Source organism: Oncorhynchus tshawytscha, linkage group LG02, assembly GCF_018296145.1.
Source record: "Oncorhynchus tshawytscha isolate Ot180627B linkage group LG02, Otsh_v2.0, whole genome shotgun sequence".
Lineage (NCBI taxonomy): Eukaryota > Metazoa > Chordata > Actinopteri > Salmoniformes > Salmonidae > Oncorhynchus > Oncorhynchus tshawytscha.
This window is the reverse complement of record NC_056430.1, coordinates 12,406,825-12,429,448: the sequence shown is the minus strand read 5'-3', so window position 1 is coordinate 12,429,448 and position 22,624 is coordinate 12,406,825. Positions and strand designations below refer to the sequence as shown.

The 22,624-nt window shown below is 46.2% G+C and overlaps 1 protein-coding gene across 1 annotated transcript in view; it reads left to right on the top strand.

Moving 5' to 3' along the window:
* LOC112221725 (interleukin-17 receptor D) overlaps nt 1-22,624 on the top strand; it is a 55,295-nt gene that overhangs the window by 27,685 nt on the left and 4,986 nt on the right. Inside the window, exons 2-12 of the mRNA XM_042330420.1 lie at nt 5,606-5,672; nt 7,330-7,455; nt 17,588-17,706; nt 17,970-18,090; nt 18,464-18,508; nt 18,758-18,909; nt 20,384-20,449; nt 20,612-20,666; nt 21,452-21,562; nt 21,869-22,053; nt 22,444-22,618. Of these exons, the coding sequence (XP_042186354.1) occupies nt 5,606-5,672; nt 7,330-7,455; nt 17,588-17,706; nt 17,970-18,090; nt 18,464-18,508; nt 18,758-18,909; nt 20,384-20,449; nt 20,612-20,666; nt 21,452-21,562; nt 21,869-22,053; nt 22,444-22,618 (1,222 nt within the window). The remainder of the gene's footprint in view (nt 1-5,605; nt 5,673-7,329; nt 7,456-17,587; nt 17,707-17,969; nt 18,091-18,463; nt 18,509-18,757; nt 18,910-20,383; nt 20,450-20,611; nt 20,667-21,451; nt 21,563-21,868; nt 22,054-22,443; nt 22,619-22,624) is intronic.

The window sequence follows — 22,624 nt, the reverse complement described above, 5'->3', positions numbered from 1 at the left end:
GCCAGCCCCTCTCACCTGAAACTGTGCATTTGAAGTTTTAAAGATGCTAGTTGACTCTTGAGGCCATTTGACACACGGGGAGAAGAGGGGGAGAGAAGAGGAGAGGGGGAGGACATCAATCAGAAGGAAGGGAAGGAGTGCTGGAGTCTTCCCTCTCCCTGGCAGCCAGGCAGGCAGGCAGGCAGGCACCAAACCAGCATCCTGTAGTAACAGGAACAAAGGCCTGGCCTGTATATGGGGGCTGTAAAAGGCCATTGTGTAGGGAGGGAGGGTGGGTGTCGTAGAACTTGTAGCAGGCTTATTAGGAGGTGTTATGTCAACCCCCTACACACATACACACACACACACACACACACACACACACACACACACACACACACACCCCATGGCCTGTTCCAAAGGTGTGATACTGTGGTCAGGGGGCTTACAGCCTGCTGATTGGATACAGGTGTGGCGGGTGGTGAGGCCCTGTTGCAGGTGTGTGTGTGACCAGCCTCCTGCTGAGAGCAGGGTGTTAAACTCCAGGACGGCAGGCCCGGCAGCCCATTAGTACAAGCTCAAGGCACCGCTCCGACACTTCATTCCCCTGCTAAATGAGAGATTGGGGAGATCCCACCTTCCTCTCTGTAGCAGTAAACATTTAGTTTAGTTAGTAGCCAGCTAGGTAACTTCCTCAGAAAATGTGTCTTTTAACACTTTGAAAATGCCTTGAGCAACATTCGTTTGACCCCAAATATTGTCAGTTTTTTGCTCCCTGTAAGTAAGACTTAAGGGTGTGTTTTTAGCCCAACGTGTTAGACAGAGAGACGGAAAGGAATAGAGTGGGGGGAAAAGAGTGTGTTGAAATATGGGAGAACCTGTTTAAGAGAGGAAGACCGTGTTGTATGACCTCGTGTGATGAATAGGTAATGTTTGGGTTGAAAGCACAGGGAAGTGAGTGATGAGGATGGTGGATACCTCAGCTGATGGCTCCTCCTGTTCAGCCATGGTGGTCTAGCCGCTCCCCCTCTTTCTGCTTCACTTCAAGCACAAACATCTGGAGGTGCAGGTCGGTGACTCGGGCAGGGAGAGGTGGGAGTTTGTGTGTGTGTTGATGGGGGGAGCGGGGTTTGAACTGGTTGGGGGCCTCATCAATACACATCCTGAGAGGGGAAGAGAAACAGGAAGATTTCACATAAATCACATCCTGTGAGGGGGAGAGAAACAGGCAGATTTCAAGACTTTCACATAAATCATGCCTTGACGTCAATGGAAGATTTGAGCAAAAATGAAGTTGCACATGTTGATATCCAGTTAGGACTCAGGTCTTTGTCAATTTGATAGGTGAATAAATAAACCAATGCAAATTCTGCACCATTAAATCTAGTAACACGCACGGCAAACGGTACCGGAGCACCAAGTCGAGGTCCAAAAGGCTTCTTAACAGCCTCTACCCCCAAGCCATAAGGCTGCTGAACAGCTAATCAGAGGGCTACCCAGACAATTTGCATTGACCCCCCTCCCCCTTCTTTTACACTGCTGCTTTTCTCTGTTTATTATCTATGCATAGGCTCTTTACCTTCATGTACATATTACCTCAATTACCCTGACTAACCGGTACATTGACTCTGTACCGGTACCCCCTGTATATAGCCTCGCTATTGTTATTTACTGCTGCTCTTTAATTATTTGTTACTTTTATTTCTTATTTTTTACCTAACATGTATTTTTCTTAAAACTGCGTTGTTGGTTAAGGGCTTGTAAGCATTTCACTGTAATACCTGTTGTATTCGGCACATGTCACTAAAAACATTTGTTTTGAACTCACTCACACGCATCTAGCGCTGCGATGCGGTCTAGACTGGGTTCGATCCCGGGCTGTACAGTATCACAACAGGCCGTGATCGGGAGTCCCATAGGGCGGCGAACAAATTGGCCCTGCATCGTCCGGGCTAGGGGAGGGTTTGGCCCTGCATCGTCCGGGCTAGGGGAGGGTTTGGCCCTGCATCGTCCGGGCTAGGGGAGGGTTTGGCCCTGCATCGTCCGGGCTAGGGGAGGGTTTGGCCCTGCATCGTCCGGGCTAGGGGAGGGTTTGGCCCTGCATCGTCCGGGCTAGGGGAGGGTTTGGCCCTGCATCGTCCGGGCTAGGGGAGGGTTTGGCCCTGCATCGTCTGGGCTAGGGGAGGGTTTGGCCGGGGGAAGGGTCCGGGCTAGGGGAGGGTTTGGCCCTGCATCGTCTGGGCTAGGGGAGGGTTTGGCCGGGGAAAGGGTCCGGGCTAGGGGAGGGTTTGGCCCTGCATCGTCCGGGCTAGGGGAGGGTTTGGCCCTGCATCGTCCGGGCTAGGGGAGGGTTTGGCCCTGCATCGTCCGGGCTAGGGAGGGTTTGGCCCTGCATCGTCCGGGCTAGGGGATGGTTTGGCCCTGCATCGTCCGGGCTAGGGGAGGGTTTGGCCCTGCATCGTCCGGGCTAGGGGAGGGTTTGGCCCTGTATCGTCTGGGCTAGGGGAGGGTTTGGCCCTGCATCGTCCGGGCTAGGGGAGGGTTTGGCCCTGCATCGTCCGGGCTAGGGGAGGGTTTGGCCCTGCATCGTCCGGGCTAGGGGAGGGTTTGGCCCTGCATCGTCCGGGCTAGGGGAGGGTTTGGCCCTGCATCGTCCGGGCTAGGGGAGGGTTTGGCCCTGCATCGTCCGGGCTAGGGGAGGGTTTGGCCCTGCATCGTCCGGGCTAGGGGAGGGTTTGGCCCTGCATCGTCTGGGCTAGGGGAGGGTTTGGCTGGGGGAAGGGTCCGGGCTAGGGGAGGGTTTGGCCCTGCATCGTCCGGGCTAGGGGAGGGTTTGGCCCTGCATCATCCGGGCTAGGGGAGGGTTTGGCCCTGCATCGTCTGGGCTAGGGGAGGGTTTGCCATCATTGTAAATAAGAATGTCTTCTTAATAACTGACTTGCCTGGTTAAATATAGGTGAAATAAATCAAATAAAAATTCAATTGAACTACCGTGGGCCTCACAGTAACAGGGCTTAACTGTGTTATAGTTTCCCAGACTTTGTCTTTTTCCCTAGTTGGGGTTCATTTTGTGGCATGTTGTCTCAGAGATGAGGGCTTCCTTTTCTTACATAGAATGATGGAAATGAGAAGATATCTGATATGCAAGGCTGCCAGTGCCAGCCAGCTATACAGCCAGTCAGCCAGTCAGCTATCCAGTCAGCCATCTATACAGCCAGTCGGCTATCCAGTCAGCCATCTATACAGCCAGTCAGCTATCCAGCCAGCCAGCTATCCAGCCAGTCAGCCAGCTATACAGCCAGTCAGCCAGCTATACAGCCAGTCAGCCAGCTATACAGCCAGTCAGCCAGCTATACAGCCAGTCAGCCAGCTATACAGCCAGTCAGCCAGCTATACAGCCAGTCAGCCAGCTATCCAGTCAGCCAGCTATCCAGTCAGCCAGCTATACAGTCAGCCAGTCAGCTATCCAGTCAGCCAGCTATACACCCAGGCAGCCAGTTATCCAGTCAGCCAGCTATACAGTCAGCCAGCTGTACAGCCAGTCAGCCAGCTATACAGTCAGCCAGCTGTACAGCCAGTCAGCCAGCTATACAGCCAGTCAGCCAGTTATACAGCCAGTCACCCAGCTGTCCAGTCAGCCAGCTATACAGCCAGGCAGCCAGCTATCCAGTCAGCCCGCTATACAGCCAGTCAGCCAGCTATACACCCAGGCAGCCAGTTATCCAGTCAGCCAGCTATACACCCAGGCAGCCAGTTATCCAGTCAGCCAGCTATACAGCCAGTCAGCTATACAGCCAGTCAGCCAGCTATCCAGTCAGCCAGCTATACATCCAGGCAGCCAGTTATCCAGTCAGCCAGCTATACAGCCAGCCCTTTGCAGGAAAACAGCCCCAAAGCATGATGTTTCCACCCCCATGCTTCACAGTAGGTATGGTGTTCTTTGGATGCAACTCAGCATCCTTTGTCCTCCAAACACGACGAGTTGAGTTTTTACCAAAAAGTTATATTTTGGTTTCATCTGACCATATGACATTCTCCCAATCTTCTTCTGGATCATCCAAATGCTCTCTAGCAAACTTCAGACGGGCCTGGACATGTACTGGCTTAAGCAGGGGTACACAGCTGGCACTGCAGGATTTGAGTCCCCGGTGGCGTAGTGTGTTACTGATGGTAGGCTTTGTTACTTTGGTCCCAGCTCTCTGCAGGTCATTCACTAGGTCCCCCTGTGTGGTTCTGGGATTTTTGCTCACCTTGTGATCATTTTGACCCCACGGGGTGAGATCTTGCGTGGAGCCCCAGATCGAGGGAGATTATCAGTGGTCTTGTATGTCTTCCATTTCCTAATAATTGCTCCCACAGTTGATTTCTTCAAACCAAGCTGCTTACCTATTACAGATTCAGTCTTCCCAGCCTGGTGCAAGTCTACAATTTTGTTTCTGGTGTCCTTTGACAGCTCTTTGGTCTTGGCCATAGTGGAGTTTGGAGTGTGACTGTTTGAGGTTGTGGACAGGTGTCTTTTATACTGATAAGAAGTTCAAACAGGTGCCGTTAATGCAGGTAACGAGTGGAGGACAGAGGAGCCTCTTAAAGAAGTTACAGGTCTGTGAGAGCCAGAAATCTTGCTTGTTTGGTGACCATCATTTGCAAATAAATTCATAAAAAATACTACAATGTGATTTTCTGGATTTTATTTCTCATTTTGTCTGTCATAGTTGAAGTGTACCTATGATGAAAATTACAGGCATCTCTCATCTTTTTAAGTGGGAGAACTTGCACAACAATAAATACTTTTTTGCCCAACTGTATATACCCAGCCAGCCAGCTATCCAGTCAGCCAGCTATACACCCAGCCAACTATACACCCACCCAGCCAGCTATACACCCAGCCAGCTATACAGTCAGCCAGCTATACGGTCAGACAGCTATACAGTCAGCCAGCTATACACCCAGCCAGCCAGCTATCCAGTCAGCCAGCTATACACCCAGCCAACTATACACCACCCAGCCAACTATACACCCACCCAGCCAGCTATACACCCAGCCAGCTATACAATCAGCCAGCTATACAATCAGCCAGCTATACAGTCAGCCAGCTATACAGTCAGCCAGCTATACAGTCAGCCAGCTATACAGTCAGCCAGCCAGCTATCCAGTCAGTCAGCTATACACCCAGCCAACTATACACCCACCCAGCCAGCTATACACCCAGCCAGCTATAGTCAGCCAGCTATACAGTCAGCCAGCTATACAGTCAGCCAGCTACACACACAGCCAGCCAGCCAGCTATCCAGTCAGCCAGCTATACAGTCAGCCAGCTACACACACAGCCAGCCAGCCAGCTATACAGTCAGCCAGCTATACAGTCAGCCAGCTATCCATATAGGTGAAATAAATCAAATAAAAATTCAAATGAACTACCGTAGGCCTCACAGTAACAGGGCTTAATGGTCTGTGTTATAGTTTCCCAGACTTTGTCTTTTTCCCTAGTTGGGGTTCATTTTGTGGCATCTGAGTGTTGGTACCGTGGTTGTGTTGTATTGATATGTATCACTGTCTGCCAGTTGTTCTTGTGGTCTTTCCATCCATCCATCCATCCCCCTCTCTCTCTTTCTCTCTCTCTCTGCAGGGGCTCCAGGTTCAGTCAAGTTCTGACGAGAATGGTCGGAAGCTCGGGGTCACATTCCGAACAGACAGTGAGTCTTTCTCACAGCGAAGCCTTGACTAAATGTTATCTCCACATTTAAACAATTATAGAATTGTTACTGTTTACTATTTAACATGGCCTTGCATGAAAACTGCCTTCCCTTTCCATTCCATCCTAAAGTTGCCACTTCTCAGAGTCCCATCCCTGACCAAACTTCTCCCAGCCACCACCCCCCCCACCACCAAGTTAATTTCTCCAGAAGTCAAAGTTTTCTCTCTTGTAGCAAATCCGGATTTTCCCAGCAGTCGGCTGCTATTGTCCTTGACTGTCAGAGGGGAACAGCTTTTCTGAAAAGCGTCTCTGTGGTTTAGCATCACAATCGACTGCAGCTCAGAGCCAGGGGGCGTGTGTGATACAGCCCGCTGCTCCTCTTCCTCTACCTGAGAGAGAGAGAAGAGAGGACATAGGGATCATTAACAAAAGAGATGGGAGAGGAGCAGAGGGGAGAGGAGAGGATGGGAGGGGAGGAGATGGGAGCGGAGGGGAGGGGATGGAGCGGAGGGGATGGGAGGGGATGGAGCGGATGGGATGGAGGGGAAGCGAGGGGATGGGAGCGGAGGGGATGGAGCGGAGGGGATGGGATGGAGCGGAGGGGATGGGAGGGGATGGATGGGATGGAGGGGATGGGAGCGGAGGGGAAGCGAGGGGATGGGAGCGGAGGGGATGGGAGCGGAGGGGATGGGAGCGGAGGGGATGGGAGCGGAGGGGATGGGAGCGGAGGGGATGGAGCGGAGGGGATGGGAGCGGAGGGGATGGAATGGGAGGGGATGGAGCGGAGGGGTTGGGAGCGGAGGGGATGGGATGGGAGCGGAGGGGAGGGGATGGGAGCGGAGGGGATGGGATGGGAGGGGAGGAGAGGAGGGGAGGAGGGGGAGGAGAGAGGAGAGAGGAGGGGAGCTGAGGGGAGGGGAGAGGAGGGGATGGGAGCAGAGGGGAAAGCTCCTTGCATGGCTGCACATTCTCTTCCCCAGGCTTGGCTCAGAGAGCATCTCACCCACCCACCTGTCCATCAGTCCCACCCAGCCGTTCCCGTCCATCAGCCTTCACCCAGGGAGCCCTGTTCTGTTCTGACCTCTCCATCTTAACCACGCTCTCTGTTCTGACCTCTCCATCTTAACCATGCTCTCTGTTCTGACCTCTCCATCTTAACCACGCTCTCTGTTCTGACCTCTCCATCTTAACCACGCTCTCTGTTCTGACCTCTCCATCTTAACCATGCTCTCTGTTCTGACCTCTCCATCTTAACCATGCTCTCTGTTCTGACCTCTCCATCTTAACCACGCTCTCTGTTCTGACCTCTCCATCTTGACCACGCTCTCTGTTCTGACCTCTCCATCTTGACCACGCTCTCTGTTCTGACCTCTCCATCTTGACCACGCTTTCTGTTCTGACCTCTCTATCTTGACCACGCTCTCTGTTCTGAGCTCTCTGATCCATCCTCATTCTTCTATTCTCTCTCTGTTGTGATCTGTGGTGTGAGGTGGGTTATCTGTGTGGTAGATGAGGTCGGAAGGGCTTCTGCTTCTGCTAATAAAGGTTGTTTTGAAATTGAAAATAGTTTTTTATCTATGTCCATCAACGTTCTCTCCTCTCTGTCTTTTAACATAGTCTAATTGTGATACGTCCTCTCTGTTCTTCTCCGCCAGATTGCTCTGTGAACTGGAGCCCATTGGGGAAGCATGCCATCTATGAGGTGAACAATGTGACGTTCAGCCACCTCTCCTGTGACAGCCAGGCTGCTGTGGTGGTCCACTGGATGAGCAGCCCTCTAGGTACGTAACCAATCCGTCTACACCTGCACTGTCTGGAATTAGAACATTCACCATGATGACATAAAGTAGATGCCCAGGACCTCTGGGTATGAGGTATGTACAGCTATGCTCACTGGCCTACCACACACCGCAGCATCCCCCGTACGGCATGAGATTAGCTATAAACCTGCACATTTTTCTCTTTGTTTTATGGGAAAATGTGTGGAATTGTATGAAGTTAGCTGTTTTCTAGAGTAGTTATGGACTGGAGATGAAAAAAGTCCCTCTGTGATTAGATATGAGCAGTCATTCAGGGAGGGAAACATTTCCCCATGCAAAAGTTAGTGGTAGGCCTACTGTTAAATTGTTTTCGATAGATCACATGACATTTGGGAGACACCATAACATTTCAAAACCTTGGTATGTGCACGTGTGTGTTTGCTTTCTACGCCTGGTGACACACAGGAGTGGTTTATGTTTATCTTCAGTATTTCAGGGCAGGCTGGGATGAAGGGAGAAGAGTTTGTAGAGGAAAGAGGTTTGGGGACAGGAGAGGAGAGGAGAAGAGAGAAAAGGCTAATCTTCAAAGCCCTGTGTTGGGCTTGTCCTGATCACAGACCCAGGTTAACTCTCCCAGCCCTTTGTTGTTGGTACTGATCACAGACCCAGGTTACCTCCCCCAGCCCTTTGTTGTTGGTACTGATCACAGACCCAGGTTACCTCCCCCAGCCCTTTGTTGTTGGTACTGATTACAGACCCAGGTTACCTCCCCCAGCCCTTTGTTGTTGGTACTGATCACAGACCCAGGTTACCTCCCCCAGCCCTTTGTTGTTGGTACTGATCACAGACCCAGGTTACCTCCCCAGCCCTTTGTTGTTGGTACTGATCACAGACCCAGGTTACCTCCCCCAGCCCTGTGTTGTTGGTACTGATCACAGACCCAGGTTACCTCCCCAGCCCTTTGTTGTTGGTACTGATCACAGACCCAGGTTACCTCCCCAGCCCTTTGTTGTTGGTACTGATCACAGACCCAGGTTACCTCCCCCAGCCCTTTGTTGTTGGTACTGATCACAGACCCAGGTTACCTCCCCCAGCCCTTTGTTGTTGGTACTGATCACAGACCCAGGTTACCTCCCCCAGCCCTTTGTTGTTGGTACTGATCACAGACCCAGGTTACCTCCCCCAGCCCTTTGTTGTTGGTACTGATCACAGACCCAGGTTACCTCCCCAGCCCTTTGTTGTTGGTACTGATCACAGACCCAGGTTACCTCCCCAGCCCTTTGTTGTTGGTACTGATCACAGACCCAGGTTACCTCCCCCAGCCCTTTGTTGTTGGTACTGATCACAGACCCAGGTTACCTCCCCAGCCCTTTGTGATTTGTCTGATGAAAGAACCTGCCCTTTGTTGTTTGTCTTGACTGACCCAGGTTGCCTCCCCCAGCCCTTTGTTGTTGGTACTGATCACAGACCCAGGCTACCTCCTCCCCAGCCCTTGTTGTTGGTACTGATCACAGACCCAGGTTACCTCCCCAGCCCTTTGTTGTTGGTACTGATCACAGACCCAGGTTACTCCCCAGCCTTGGCTGATCACAGACCCAGGTTACCTCCCCAGCCCTTTTGTTGTGTACTGATCACAGACCCAGGTTACCTCCCCCAGCCCTTTGTTGTTGGTACTGATCACAGACCCAGGTTACACCCCCAGCCCTTTGTTGTTGGTACTTCACAGACCCAGGTTATCCCCAGCCCTTTGTTGTTGGTATAAAAGACCCAGAAAGCCCTTTGTTGTTGGTACTGATCACAGACCCAGGTTACCTCCCCAGCCCTTTGTTGTTGGTACTGATCACAGACCCAGGTTACAAGCCCTTTGTGCCTGGTACTGACAGACCCAACCTCCCCCAGCCCTTTGTTGTTGGTACTGATCAGACCCTTTACCTCCCCAGCCCTTTTTTGTTGGTACTGATCACAGACCCAGGTTACCTCCCCAGCCCTTTGTTGTCTACTGATCACAGACCCAGGTTACCTCCCCAGCCCTTTGTTGTTGGTACTGATCACAGACCCAGGTTACTCCCCAGCCTGTGTTGTTGACGGTGAGGCTGATGGTTACCTCCCCAGCCCTCCCCAGCCCTTTGTTGTTGGTACTGATCACAGACCCAGGTTACCTCCCCAGCCCTTTGTTGTTGGTACTGATCACAGACCCAGGTTACCTCCCCCAGCCCTTTGTTGTTGGTACTGACACAGACCCAGGTTACCTCCCCAGCCCTTTGTTGTTGGTACTGATCACAGACCCAGGTTACCTCCCAGCCCTTTGTTGTTGGTGCACTGGCACACTTTGTTGTTGGTACTGATCACAGACCCATGCCCTTGTTGTTGGTACTGATCACAGACCCAGGTTACCTCCCCCAGCCCTGTGTTGTTGGTACTGACCAGACCCAGGTTACAAGCCCTGTTTGTTGGTACTGATCAAGGTTATAAAGCCCTGTGTTGTTGGTACATTACCCCCCCAGCCCTTTGTTGTTGGTACTGATCACAGCCCAGGTTACCTCCCCAGCCCTTTGTTGTTGGTACTGATCACAGACCCAGGTTACCTCCCCAGCCCTTTGTTGTTGGTACTGATCACAGACCCAGGTTACCTCCCCAGCCCTGTGTTGTTGGTACTGATCACAGACCCAGGTTACCTCCCCCAGCCCTTTGTTGTTGGTACTGATCAAGACCCAGGTTACCTCCCCAGCCCTTTGGTTGGTACTGATCACAGACCCAGGTTACCTCCCCCAGCCCTGCTGATCACAGCTTACTCCCCAGACACTGACCCAGGTTACCTCCCCCAGCCCTTTGTTGTTGGTACTGATCACAGACCCAGGTTACCTTCCCCAGCCCTGTGTTGTTGGTACTGATCACAGACCCAGGTTACTTCCCCAGCAGGCCCCTGACAGGGAAGAGATCCATACCCTACACAACAAAGCTGTGATTTGTCTGTGAAAGAATGTGTGTGTGTTTGTCTTGACTGTCTCTGTTTGCACGCGATCTGTGCCTGTGTGACAGAGAGAGAGCAAGACTAAGAGAAAGGGAGGCCTCCTCTGCTTCCGTATGCTGAGGGGCTATTGAACTTGGTAACGCGAAGCCTTGGCTGATCCTCAGGACAATGCAGCTTGTTGTTCTCTGGGGGTTAATCCTTGGGACACTGCTCAGGTAGAGGGTTACACATTGATGGAGGAAAATAAAAGGATAAAAGAGAAAGAAAGGAGGGGAGAGAGAGGAGGGAGGGAGCTGAAGCTTCCGGCCCCAGGACAAAAACATGCCTGGAGACAGACAACCCAACCAGTTCGACAGCTCTTTCTTCCCAGTTATTTTTTTTTCTCTCTGTCTCTTCTCTGTTCTCTAGTCTGTGTTGTTGACGGTGAGGCTGATGGTATCTGTGTGGAGGAGAGGAGGAGGTGTGTGTTACAGCCACCACAAAGAGGAGGCTCTTTCAGCTCCTCAGCTTGAACACACATACACGGAGCCTCCGCTCCCCACCGAGGTAACAGGAGCCACAGGGAATGTGTATTTTCTGCCTCTGCTGTTGCCTCGGACTGATAAAGCAGAAACATAATTAACAGGGAGGTGCACTGGCACACTTTGAAGGGCACGGGAATGCTCCCTTGGCACGCAGACACCCTCCCTCCTGTCCTCTGCAAACCTGGGTTCAAATTCTATTTCAAATCAATTTATAAAGCATAGCTTTGCTTGCTTAAGCTTGCCTGTTGCTATGAATCAATCGAGGAGTGCTTAAAGTGCAAATCCTGCCCACCTGGCACTCCAGACAGGCTAAGACACACCTGCTCGCTCACTCAGACACTGACACATCACTCTTTCCCTTCTCTTTGTTTTATGTTTCTGTGTCTTCCTGTTGTTAGTCTGGTGTTGTTCTGTTTTTTTCATCTCTGTGTCTTCCTGTTGTTAGTCTGGTGTTCTGTTTTTTTCATCTCTGTGTCTTCCTGTTGTTAGTCTGGTGTTCTGTTTTTTTCATCTCTGTGTCTTCCTGTTGTTAGTCTGGTGTTCTGTTTTTTTCATCTCTGTGTCTTCCTGTTGTTAGTCTGGTTGTTAGTCTGGTGTTCTGTTTTTTTCATCTCTGTGTCTTCCTGTTGTTAGTCTGGTGTTGTTCTGTTTTTTTCATCTCTGTGTCTTCCTGTTGTTAGTCTGGTGTTGTTCTGTTTTTTTCATCTCTGTGTCTTCCTGTTGTTAGTCTGGTGTTGTTCTGTTTTTTTCATCTCTGTGTCTTCCTGTTGTTAGTCTGGTGTTCTGTTTTTTTCATCTCTGTGTCTTCCTGTTGTTAGTCTGGTGTTCTGTTTTTTTCATCTCTGTGTCTTCCTGTTGTTAGTCTGGTGTTGTTCTGTTTTTTTCATCTCTGTGTCTTCCTGTTGTTAGTCTGGTGTTGTTCTGTTTTTTTCATCTCTGTGTCTTCCTGTTGTTAGTCTGGTGTTCTGTTTTTTTCATCTCTGTGTCTTCCTGTTGTTAGTCTGGTGTTCTGTTTTTTTCATCTCTGTGTCTTCCTGTTGTTAGTCTGGTGTTCTGTTTTTTTCATCTCTGTGTCTTCCTGTTGTTAGTCTGGTGTTCTGTTTTTTTCATCTCTGTGTCTTCCTGTTGTTAGTCTGGTGTTCTGTTTTTTTCATCTCTGTGTCTTCCTGTTGTTAGTCTGGTGTTCTGTTTTTTCATCTGTTTTTTTGTTTGTTTAGTTTCTACAATTGTAAAGCTACTTTGGGTCCTTTCAAAGTGCTATATAAGTCACATATAGTATTATTATTATTAAAACAAATGCTCAATGTATTTGAAAGACTGCAAATAGTATTTGAACCCATGTCAAGTACTCTGCCAGGGCACAGACTCTTTCTCCTGCTGGTTCATATTATGGTCTCTCATAAAAAGGAAGAAAAAAGGTCTCGAAATGTGTTTGATGCCTGCCCTGACCGTGTGTGTGTGTGTGTGTGTGTGTGTGTGTGTGTGTGTGTGTGTGTGTGTGTGTGTGTGTGTGTGTGTGTGTGTGTGTATATATATATATCACTATTGTTGTGGGTTCCGGAAATCACCAAAAGTCCCCACAAGGATAGTAAAACAAGGACAATTCTACCAAGAGGGGATATTTCCCATATCCCCACGAGGACAAAAGCTATTTTAGGGTTATGGTTAGTGTCACAATTAGTAGTTAGGGTTGGGATTAGTAGTTAGGGTTAGGATTAGTAGTTAGGGTTAATAGTTAGGGTTAGTAGTTAGGGTTATGCTTAGTAGTTAGGGTTAGTAGTTAGGATTAGGGGTTAGTAGTTGGGGGTTAGGGGTTAGTAGTTAGGGTTAGTAGTTAGGGGTTAGTAGTTTGTGTTAGTAGTTAGTAGTTAGGGTTAGGAGTTAGTAGTTGGGGTTAGTAGTTGGAGTTAGGGGTTAGAGGTTAGTAGTTGGGGTTAGTAGTTGGGGTTAGTAGTTAGGTTTAGGGAAAATAGGATTTTGAATGGAAATAAATGTTAAGACCCCACAAGGGTAGTAAAATGTGTGTATCTTTACATGGTTCTTCGCTTTATTTGTGCTGTTATCATGTTTTGGCTCAAATCCCTCATCAGTCAGGTCTGACTGACCTGTACTACAGACAAGGAAGAGGAATGTAGAATCCATCCTGTCTGACTAACCAGTCCCTACACTATGAGTTCCATCCTGTCTGACTGTGCCCAGCCCCTACACAATGAGTTCCATCCTGTCTGACTGTGCCCAGCCCCTACACTATGAGTTCCATCCTGTCTGACTGTGCCCAGCCCCTACACAATGAGTTCCATCCTGTCTGACTGTGCCCAGCCCCTACACTATGAGTTCCATCCTGTCTGACTGTGCCCAGCCCCTACACTATGAGTTCCATCCTGTCTGACTGTGCCCAGTCCCTACACTATGAGTTCCATCCCGTCTGACTGTGCCCAGTCCCTACACTATGAGTTCCATCCCGTCTGACTGTGCCCAGTCCCTACACTATGAGTTCCATCCTGTCTGACTGTGCCCAGCCCCTACACTATGAGTTCCATCCTGTCTGACTGTGCCCAGCCCCTACAGCATGAGTTCCAGGTCTTACCCTCTGGCTCCCTGTTTAGATTCCCCACTGTTTACACTAACAGGTGCAAGCACTCCTTCACCACTATGGCCATAGCCCTTTTAAATACAGGGAAGAGAAGGAAGAAGGCTAGGAATGATGATGTTGAGGAGAACGATGGTAATGTTTTTGATGATGTTGATGCTGATGATGTTTTTTGTTTTTGTCAGCACATTGTTGATATGTTGTTGACAAGATACAGAGAACTTGACTTATTAGACAATTATGGCTTGCTTAGTGCTGCCTCTAAAGTGGACTACTAGTAGGCTTACTGTGCATAGTAGTATTGATGGCTGTCAGCCCTAGGACTTGATGGACTAGCTCATTGTATTCACTAGGACTTTATGGGCTAGCTCATTGTATTCACTAGGACTTTATGGGCTAGCTCATTGTATTCACTAGGACTTGATGAACTAGCTCATTGTATTCCACTAGGACTTGATGGACTAGCTCATTGTATTCACTAGGACTTGATGGACTAGCTCATTGTATTCACTAGGACTTGATGGACAATCTCATTGTATTCACTGTAACTTGATGGACTAGCTCATTGTATTCATTAGGACTTGATGGACTAGCTCATTGTATTCACTATGACTTTAAGGACTAGCTCATTGTATTCCACTAGGACTTGATGGACTAGCTCATTGTATTCCCTAGGACTTGATGGACTAGCTCATTGTATTCACTAGGACTTGATGGACTAGCTCATTGTATTCCACTAGGACTTGATGGACTAGCTCATTGTATTCCACTAGGACTTGATGGACTAGCTTATTGTATTCACTAGGACTTTATGGACTAGCTTATTGTATTCACTAGGACTTTATGGACTAGCTTATTGTTTTCACTAGGACCTGATGGACTAGCTTATTGTATTCACTAGGACTTTATGGACTAGCTTTCTGTATTCACTAGGACTGTATGGACTAGCTTTCTGTATTCACTAGGACTGTATGGACTAGCTTTCTGTATTCACTAGGACTGTATGGACTAGCTTTCTGTATTCACTAGGACTGTATGGACTAGCTTTCTGTATTCACTAGGACTGTATGGACTAGCTTTCTGTATTCACTAGGACTGTATGGACTAGCTTTCTGTATTCACTAGGACTGTATGGACTAGCTTTCTGTATTCACTAGGACTGTATGGACTAGCTTTCTGTATTCACTAGGACTGTATGGACTAGCTTTCTGTATTCACTAGGACTGTGTGTTGTTGTGATCTATGTGTATTTTATGTGTTGTTTTTATGCTCCTTTCCTGCGAAACCAATTGCTCTCTGGGTCAAATAAAGTTGAACTTGTTGTTGCGTCCAGGTATTGAAGGGTTATATCATTGTGAAGGGTTATATCATTGTGAAGGGTTATATCATTGTGAAGGGTTATATCATTGTGTCTAGGTATTGAAGGGTTATATCATTGTGAAGGGTTATATCATTGTGTCTAGGTATTGAAGGGTTATATCATTGTGAAGGGTTTTATCATTGTGAAGGGTTATATCATTGTGAAGGGTTATATCATTGTGTCTAGGTATTGAAGGGTTATATCATTGTGAAGGGTTTTATCATTGTGAAGGGTTTTATCATTGTGAAGGGTTATATCATTGTGAAGGGTTATATCATTGTGAAGGGTTATATCATTGTGAAGGGTTATATCATTGTGAAGGGTTATATCATTGTGAAGGGTTATATCATTGTGAAGGGTTATATCATTGTGAAGGGTTATATCATTGTGAAGGGTTATATCATTGTGTCCAGGTATTGAAGGGTTATATCATTGTGTCTAGGTATTGAAGGGTTATATCATTGTGAAGGGTTATATCATTGTGAAGGGTTATATCATTGTGAAGGGTTATATCATTGTGTCCAGGTATTGAAGGGTTATATCTTTGTGAAGGGTTATATCATTGTGAAATGTTATATCATTGTGAAGGGTTATATCATTGTGTCCAGGTATTGAAGGGTTATATCATTGTGTCCAGGTATTGAAGGGTTATATCTTTGTGAAGGGTTATATCATTGTGAAGGGTTATATCATTGTGAAGGGTTATATCATTGTGAAGGGTTATATCATTGTGTCCAGGTATTGAAGGGTTATATCATTGTGAAGGGTTATATCATTGTGTCTAGGTATTGAAGGGTTATATCATTGTGAAGGGTTATATCATTGTGTCCAGGTATTGAAGGGTTATATCTTTGTGAAGGGTTATATCATTGTGAAATGTTATATCATTGTGAAGGGTTATATCATTGTGTCCAGGTATTGAAGGGTTATATCATTGTGTCCAGGTATTGAAGGGTTATATCATTGTGAAGGGTTATATCATTGTGTCTAGGTATTGAAGGGTTATATCATTGTGAAGGGTTATATCATTGTGAAGGGTTATATCATTGTGAAGGGTTATATCATTGTGAAGGGTTATATCATTGTGTCCAGGTATTGAAGGGTTATATCATTGTGTCCAGGTATTGAAGGGTTATATCATTGTGAAGGGTTATATCATTGTGTCCAGGTATTGAAGGGTTATATCATTGTGTCCAGGTATTGAAGGGTTATATCATTGTGTCTAGGTATTGAAGGGTTATATCATTGTGTCCAGGTATTGAAGGGTTATATCATTGTGAAGGGTTATATCATTGTGAAAGGTTATATCATTGTGAAGGGTTATATCATTGTGTCTAGGTATTGAAGGGTTATATCATTGTGAAGGGTTATATCATTGTGTCTAGGTATTGAAGGGTTATATCATTGTGTCCAGGTATTGAAGGGTTATATCATTGTGAAGGGTTATATCATTGTGAAATGTTATATCATTGTGAAGGGTTATATCATTGTGTCCAGGTATTGAAGGGTTATATCATTGTGAAGGGTTATATCATTGTGTCTAGGTATTGAAGGGTTATATCATTGTGAAGGGTTATATCATTGTGAAGGGTTATATCATTGTGTCCAGGTATTGAAGGGTTATATCATTGTGAAGGGTTATATCATTGTGAAGGGTTATATCATTGTGAAGGGTTATATCATTGTGTCTAGGTATTGAAGGGTTATATCATTGTGAAGGGTTATATCATTGTGTCTAGGTATTGAAGGGTTATATCATTGTGTCTAGGTATTGAAGGGTTATATCATTGTGTCTAGGTATTGAAGGGTTATATCATTGTGAAGGGTTATATCATTGTGTCTAGGTATTGAAGGGTTATATCATTGTGAAATGTTATATCATTGTGAAGGGTTATATCATTGTGTCCAGGTATTGAAGGGTTATATCATTGTGTCCAGGTATTGAAGGGTTATATCATTGTGAAGGGTTATATCATTGTGAAGGGTTATATCATTGTGAAGGGTTATATCATTGTGTCCAGGTATTGAAGGGTTATATCATTGTGAGGGGTTATATCATTGTGAAGGGTTATATCATTGTGAAGGGTTATATCATTGTGTCTAGGTATTGAAGGGTTATATCATTGTGAAGGGTTATATCATTGTGAAGGGTTATATCATTGTGAAGGGTTATATCATTGTGTCCAGGTATTGAAGGGTTATATCATTGTGAAGGGTTATATCATTGTGAAGGGTTATATCATTGTGAAGGGTTATATCATTGTGAAGGGTTATATCATTGTGTCTAGGTATTGAAGGGTTATATCATTGTGTCTAGGTATTGAAGGGTTATATCATTGTGTCCAGGTATTGAAGGGTTATATCATTGTGAAGGGTTATATCATTGTGTCTAGGTATTGAAGGGTTATATCATTGTGAAGGGTTATATCATTGTGTCCAGGTATTGAAGGGTTATATCATTGTGTCTAGGTATTGAAGGGTTATATCATTGTGTCCAGGTATTGAAGGGTTATATCATTGTGTCCAGGTATTGAAGGGTTATATCATTGTGTCCAGGTATTGAAGGGTTATATCATTGTGAAGGGTTATATCATTGTGTCTAGGTATTGAAGGGTTATATCATTGTGAAGGGTTATATCATTGTGTCCAGGTATTGAAGGGTTATATCATTGTGTCCAGGTATTGAAGGGTTATATCATTGTGTCCAGGTATTGAGCATGTGAAGGGCTTCAGAGTTTACCTGGAGGACAAGGACCCAGAGGGGAAGCTGTGTCAGCACATGATCCTCAAAGACCCACGACAGCTCAACTTTTCTTACAGCAATGTGGTAAGTCACAGCACAGACTCAGCCAACAGGGTTTATTTTATTTGTACATCTGGAAGGTGTGTGAACTAGCTTGGTATAATATAACATGCATAATAACTAAAGCTCAACTTTCCAAGTAATGTAAGTAAGTATTTGGGTGCTGTAGCCCTTACAAGACTTGATGACCGAAACCATTTTGACTGCTGATAATAAATCAAAGGAATAATTTATTTTGTAAGTGCTGGCTGACTGAAGTATACCTTCACCTTGTTATTTCCTGATAGAAGATGAACTCTCAGCCCTTCCCTGGCCTGGCCTTTGAGACGGACTACATGGTCCGGATTGTTCCTTTCCCCACCTTCATGAATGACAGCTTCTTCCCTCCGTCCTTCCTGCGCACCAACTGTAAGAGAAACACTCCTCGAGCTGCCGGCCCTAGTTGTAGACCGTAAACACAGTTTAATCACTACAGGCAACTTTAAGTGGAATCAGACAGTGCCAGTGGTTTTACCTGGCCATATAACCTGACTGAGGAAAATCTTCAGGCCCTCATTTTGGAAAAACTCCTAGCCCTAGTGATCTTGTGAATTGGTAAAGTCTTGTAACTGTAGTGCAACAGTCGTGTAACTGTAGTGCAACAGTCGTGTAACTAGTGCAACAGTCGTGTAACTAGTGCAACAGTCGTGTAACTGTGGTGTAACTGTAGTGTAACTGTAGTGTAACTGTTGATGAAGACTCCCGTTGTAATTTATTGTTTTTGCTGTGTGTTTGTTCTCAGCCTGTGAAGTGCTTCTGGGACCCGACAACCTCGTCTGCAAACCATGTGAGTCCCCGTTGTACATCTACTTGTTCTTGTACCTGTGTGATGCTGTAATCATGCTATTAACAACACTTTATTAACACATAACAACATAGTATTAACATATTTTACATAGTAAATAGCCTACTAATGTCCTTATAATTGCATAGTAATGGAGTTGAGTGTAAGGCATTGTGATTAATTGCAATGATATAGACATTCCTCTATTTTCTCATATACATACCTTTCTTTCTGTCTGGTGGTTGTGATCAGTCTGGAAGCCCAAGACCCTCAACATCTCTCAGCGGGGCACCAACCTCCATGTTGTCTTTGACCACGCCCCCTCCACCTTCGGCTTCACCGTTTACTACCTGTACTACAAACTACGACAGGAGGGACCCTTCAGGCTCAAACGCTGCAAACCGGTAAGGAAGGAAATGTTTTAAGTATGCTCCAGAGCCTCAAAGATTTTCCTGGTTAGATCGTGTGGTCAGGAAAATCCCAGGGCCTTTCTTATGAGCAGTGATAATTAAGCAATGATGAGCTGCATCTTAGCCCGATGATCTAGGATCAGTTTTGCCTTATGCTTACCCTAAAAAAACATTTTTATATTTTACAATTTTAACCTTTATTTAACTAGGCAAGTCAGTTAAGAACAAATTCTTATTTACAAGGACGGCCTACCCCGGCCAAAGCCGGACGACGCTGGGCCAATTGTGCGCCTCCCTATGGTACTCCCAATCACGGCCGGATGTGATACAACCTGGATACAGGAAATGGAAATGGGAGGACCTGGTCATAGATCAGCACTCCTAGTCTAAGACTCTGTTTATGAATACTGCTCCTAATGTGTTTCCCAGACACTGAGGAGGATGTAGTATGAATACTGCTCCTAATGTGTTTCCCAGACACTGAGGAGGATGTAGTATGAATACTGCTCCTAATGTGTTTCCCAGACACTGAGGAGGATGTAGTATGAATACTGCTCCTAATGTGTTTCCCAGACACTGAGGAGGATGTAGTATGGATACGGTGTGTTGACGTGTCTGCTGCCTTGGGCTCCTCTACCAGGCCTCTGCCTGCTGGGCCTCTTTCTCTCTGACAATCTATGGCCTCCTGGGAGACATCCGTGGACTTATCATACTTTCCTCTCTCGGTCTCTCTTTCGCGCTCTGTTGCTCTTTCTTTCTCTCTCTCTCGCTCTCTCACTCTCTCTTTATTTTTATTTCTCTCTGTCAGTGACACGAAGAACAACTCTGAGGCAGACCTGTATTCTAATAGCATTTGACATTTATTTCAAATACTTTGAGCATATGCTTTAACCTGTTGGAGTGCCAGGTCTGGTCAGAGCCACTCTGAGGTCCTGAAGACTTTCCCAGCAGCAGAACAGATTGTCATTACCCAAGGCTGGAGGAGACCTGGAGGAGAGTAGAGGCTTTCTCTCTCATGTTGACAGAACATGTTGCATTGTTTTAGTTGGAGAGAGAAAGATAACCTATCATCTTCCTCTTCCAGTCAAGTCCTCTCTCAGCCCTACAGTTGTTCTGCCTGTGAACAATGACGAAAGCAGAAAAGCCAAAGCCCCCCCTAGCTAGTTCTATCAAGTCCCTTCTCTCACTGTGGTTTGAAACCGGATCTGCTTATATCATCAACAATGGGATTATTTGGACATGAGGTGGAAAGAAACTATCTTTATGTCAGTATTCTAAAGCCCTAGTCATAGATGCAGACAACTCCTCAGCTATGTACCAAATTCAACGTGAAGATATTATCACCGCAGAAACCGCATTGATTTAGTCGGTAACATGTACTCACATCCCTTCAGGAGGAACATTTAGCTGCTGTTGAAAATGGTTGATCATTGATAATCATGCACGTCTTTACTCTCCTTTTGTACAGGAGTTAAATCTGCCCAAAACAACATGTGTTCTTCAAGATGTGATACCAGGAACCTATGCGATTGAGGTAAGGATTCTGATCTCACACTACTGCAGTATTCTCTCCTGGTTGTGACTATGGTATATTATGATTATTATACAATCACACTTAAGAAAGCTTATGGATATACTATTCTAAACCATAAAGAAACCCTGCAGCTCATATTTACCGACATCTTTTGTCCTGCAGCTGCGAGATGACACCAACACCACCAGGAGACAGGCCCAGTACCACGTGAGCCAAGGTGAGCTACCTTGCCTCTGGACTGACACACTAGATACCATCATAGCCTCACACTTCTCTGTGGACCAATAACTTTTTACTAGACTCTCATTACATTACATAAGCACGGATGACGTGCTTCTACACCTGCATTGCTCGCTGTGTGGGGTTTCAGGCTGGGTTTATGTACAGCACTTTGTGACATCAGCTGATGTAAGAAGGGCTTTATAAATAAATGTGATTGATTGATTGATTGATGACTGGAGGACATTATTATCACCTAAGAGTGTTCTCTTAAAGTATTCAAGTCTTGTGTACACTTTGTAGGATTAAAAACAAGCACTAAGTGGAATTGATGAGATGTATTCTAATGTATATTCTAATTTCTACCATAATGTCCAGCCCACTCCCCGTGGGCAGGTCCTATCAGATTAATGAGATGTATTCTAAATTGTTTATTCTAATTTCTACCATAATGTCCAGCCCATTCCCCGTGGGCAGGTCCTATCAGATTCATGAGATGTATTCTAATTTGTTTATTCTAATTTCTACCATAATGTCCAGCCCATTCCCCGTGGGCAGGTCCTATCAGATTCATGAGATGTATTCTAATTTGTTTATTCTAATTTCTACCATAATGTCCAGCCCATTCCCCGTGGGCAGGTCCTATCAGATTCATGAGATGTATTCTAATTTGTTTATTCTAATTTCTACCATAATGTCCAGCCCATTCCCCGTGGGCAGGTCCTATCAGATTCATGAGATGTATTCTAATTTGTTTATTCTAATTTCTACCATAATGTCCAGCCCACTCCCCGTGGGCAGGTCCTATCAGAGCCATGGCCATCACTGTTCCTCTGGTCATCATTTCTGCCTTTGCTACACTCTTCACCGTCATGTGCCGCAAGAAACAACAAGGTATGTTGCTTTTATCATTGTTTTCATATTACTACACTCCATTTTACATTGTCTCCATTCTGTCTGTTTACTGAGTCTAACTTTTAAAGTATTCCAACATGTACTTACATTATGTTTAGTAGATTAGGCCAGTGCTGCTGTGTCAATGCATTTCCTTTCACCTTTTTATATGGAATTAACATTTTATTAATATGCCATCTATCTATCCATCTATCTATCCATCTATCTATCCATCCATCCATCCATCCATCCATCCATCCATCCATCCATCCATCCATCCATCCATCCATCCATCCATCCATCCAGAGAACATCTACTCCCATCTGGACGAGGAGAGCTCTGAGTCATCGTCTCACACCACAGCTCTGAATGCAGACAGGCCCTGGCCCCGGACCAAGGTGTTTGTCTGCTACTCCACTAAGGACTGCCCCAAACACCTCGCTGTCATACAGAGCTTCGCCTTCTTCCTCCAGGACTTCTGTGGCTGTGAGGTAGGCACTAAGCTTCAGAAATAATGCTCATTGGAGCACAAACCCCCTTATCTAGATTATAGCTCCTTAGTTTAGCTCTATTAAGGGTTAACTGAGGGTTGGCTCAGGCCAGGGAATTGAATGTGAACAGACTACATGGCAGAAGCTTGAAAGTCTGGAATGTGGGTTGTGTGCCACCTGCTGGCTAGTAGTCGAATTACTAGGAATACCTCAGTACATACTCAAGAATAGTTTAGTATTCTGTAGAAATAATCCATAATAATGATAATAATATGAATATGCAATCGTTGCCTGACTATTGCTGTCTGTGGTTGAATTATTCCTAGAGGTGATGTTATAACACCTGTTTTAACACCTCGTACCTCTTTGATCCTCTGTATTGTGTCTTAGGTGACTCTGGACCTATGGGAGCACCTGCAGATCTGTAAGGAGGGCCAGATGTCCTGGCTGAGCCGGCAGATAGATGAGGCTCACTACATCATCACTGTCTGCTCCAAGGGCCTTAAGTACTACGTAGAGAAGAAAAACCGCAGAGGGAAATCACCAGCCAGAACTTGCCCTGGAGGTGTTT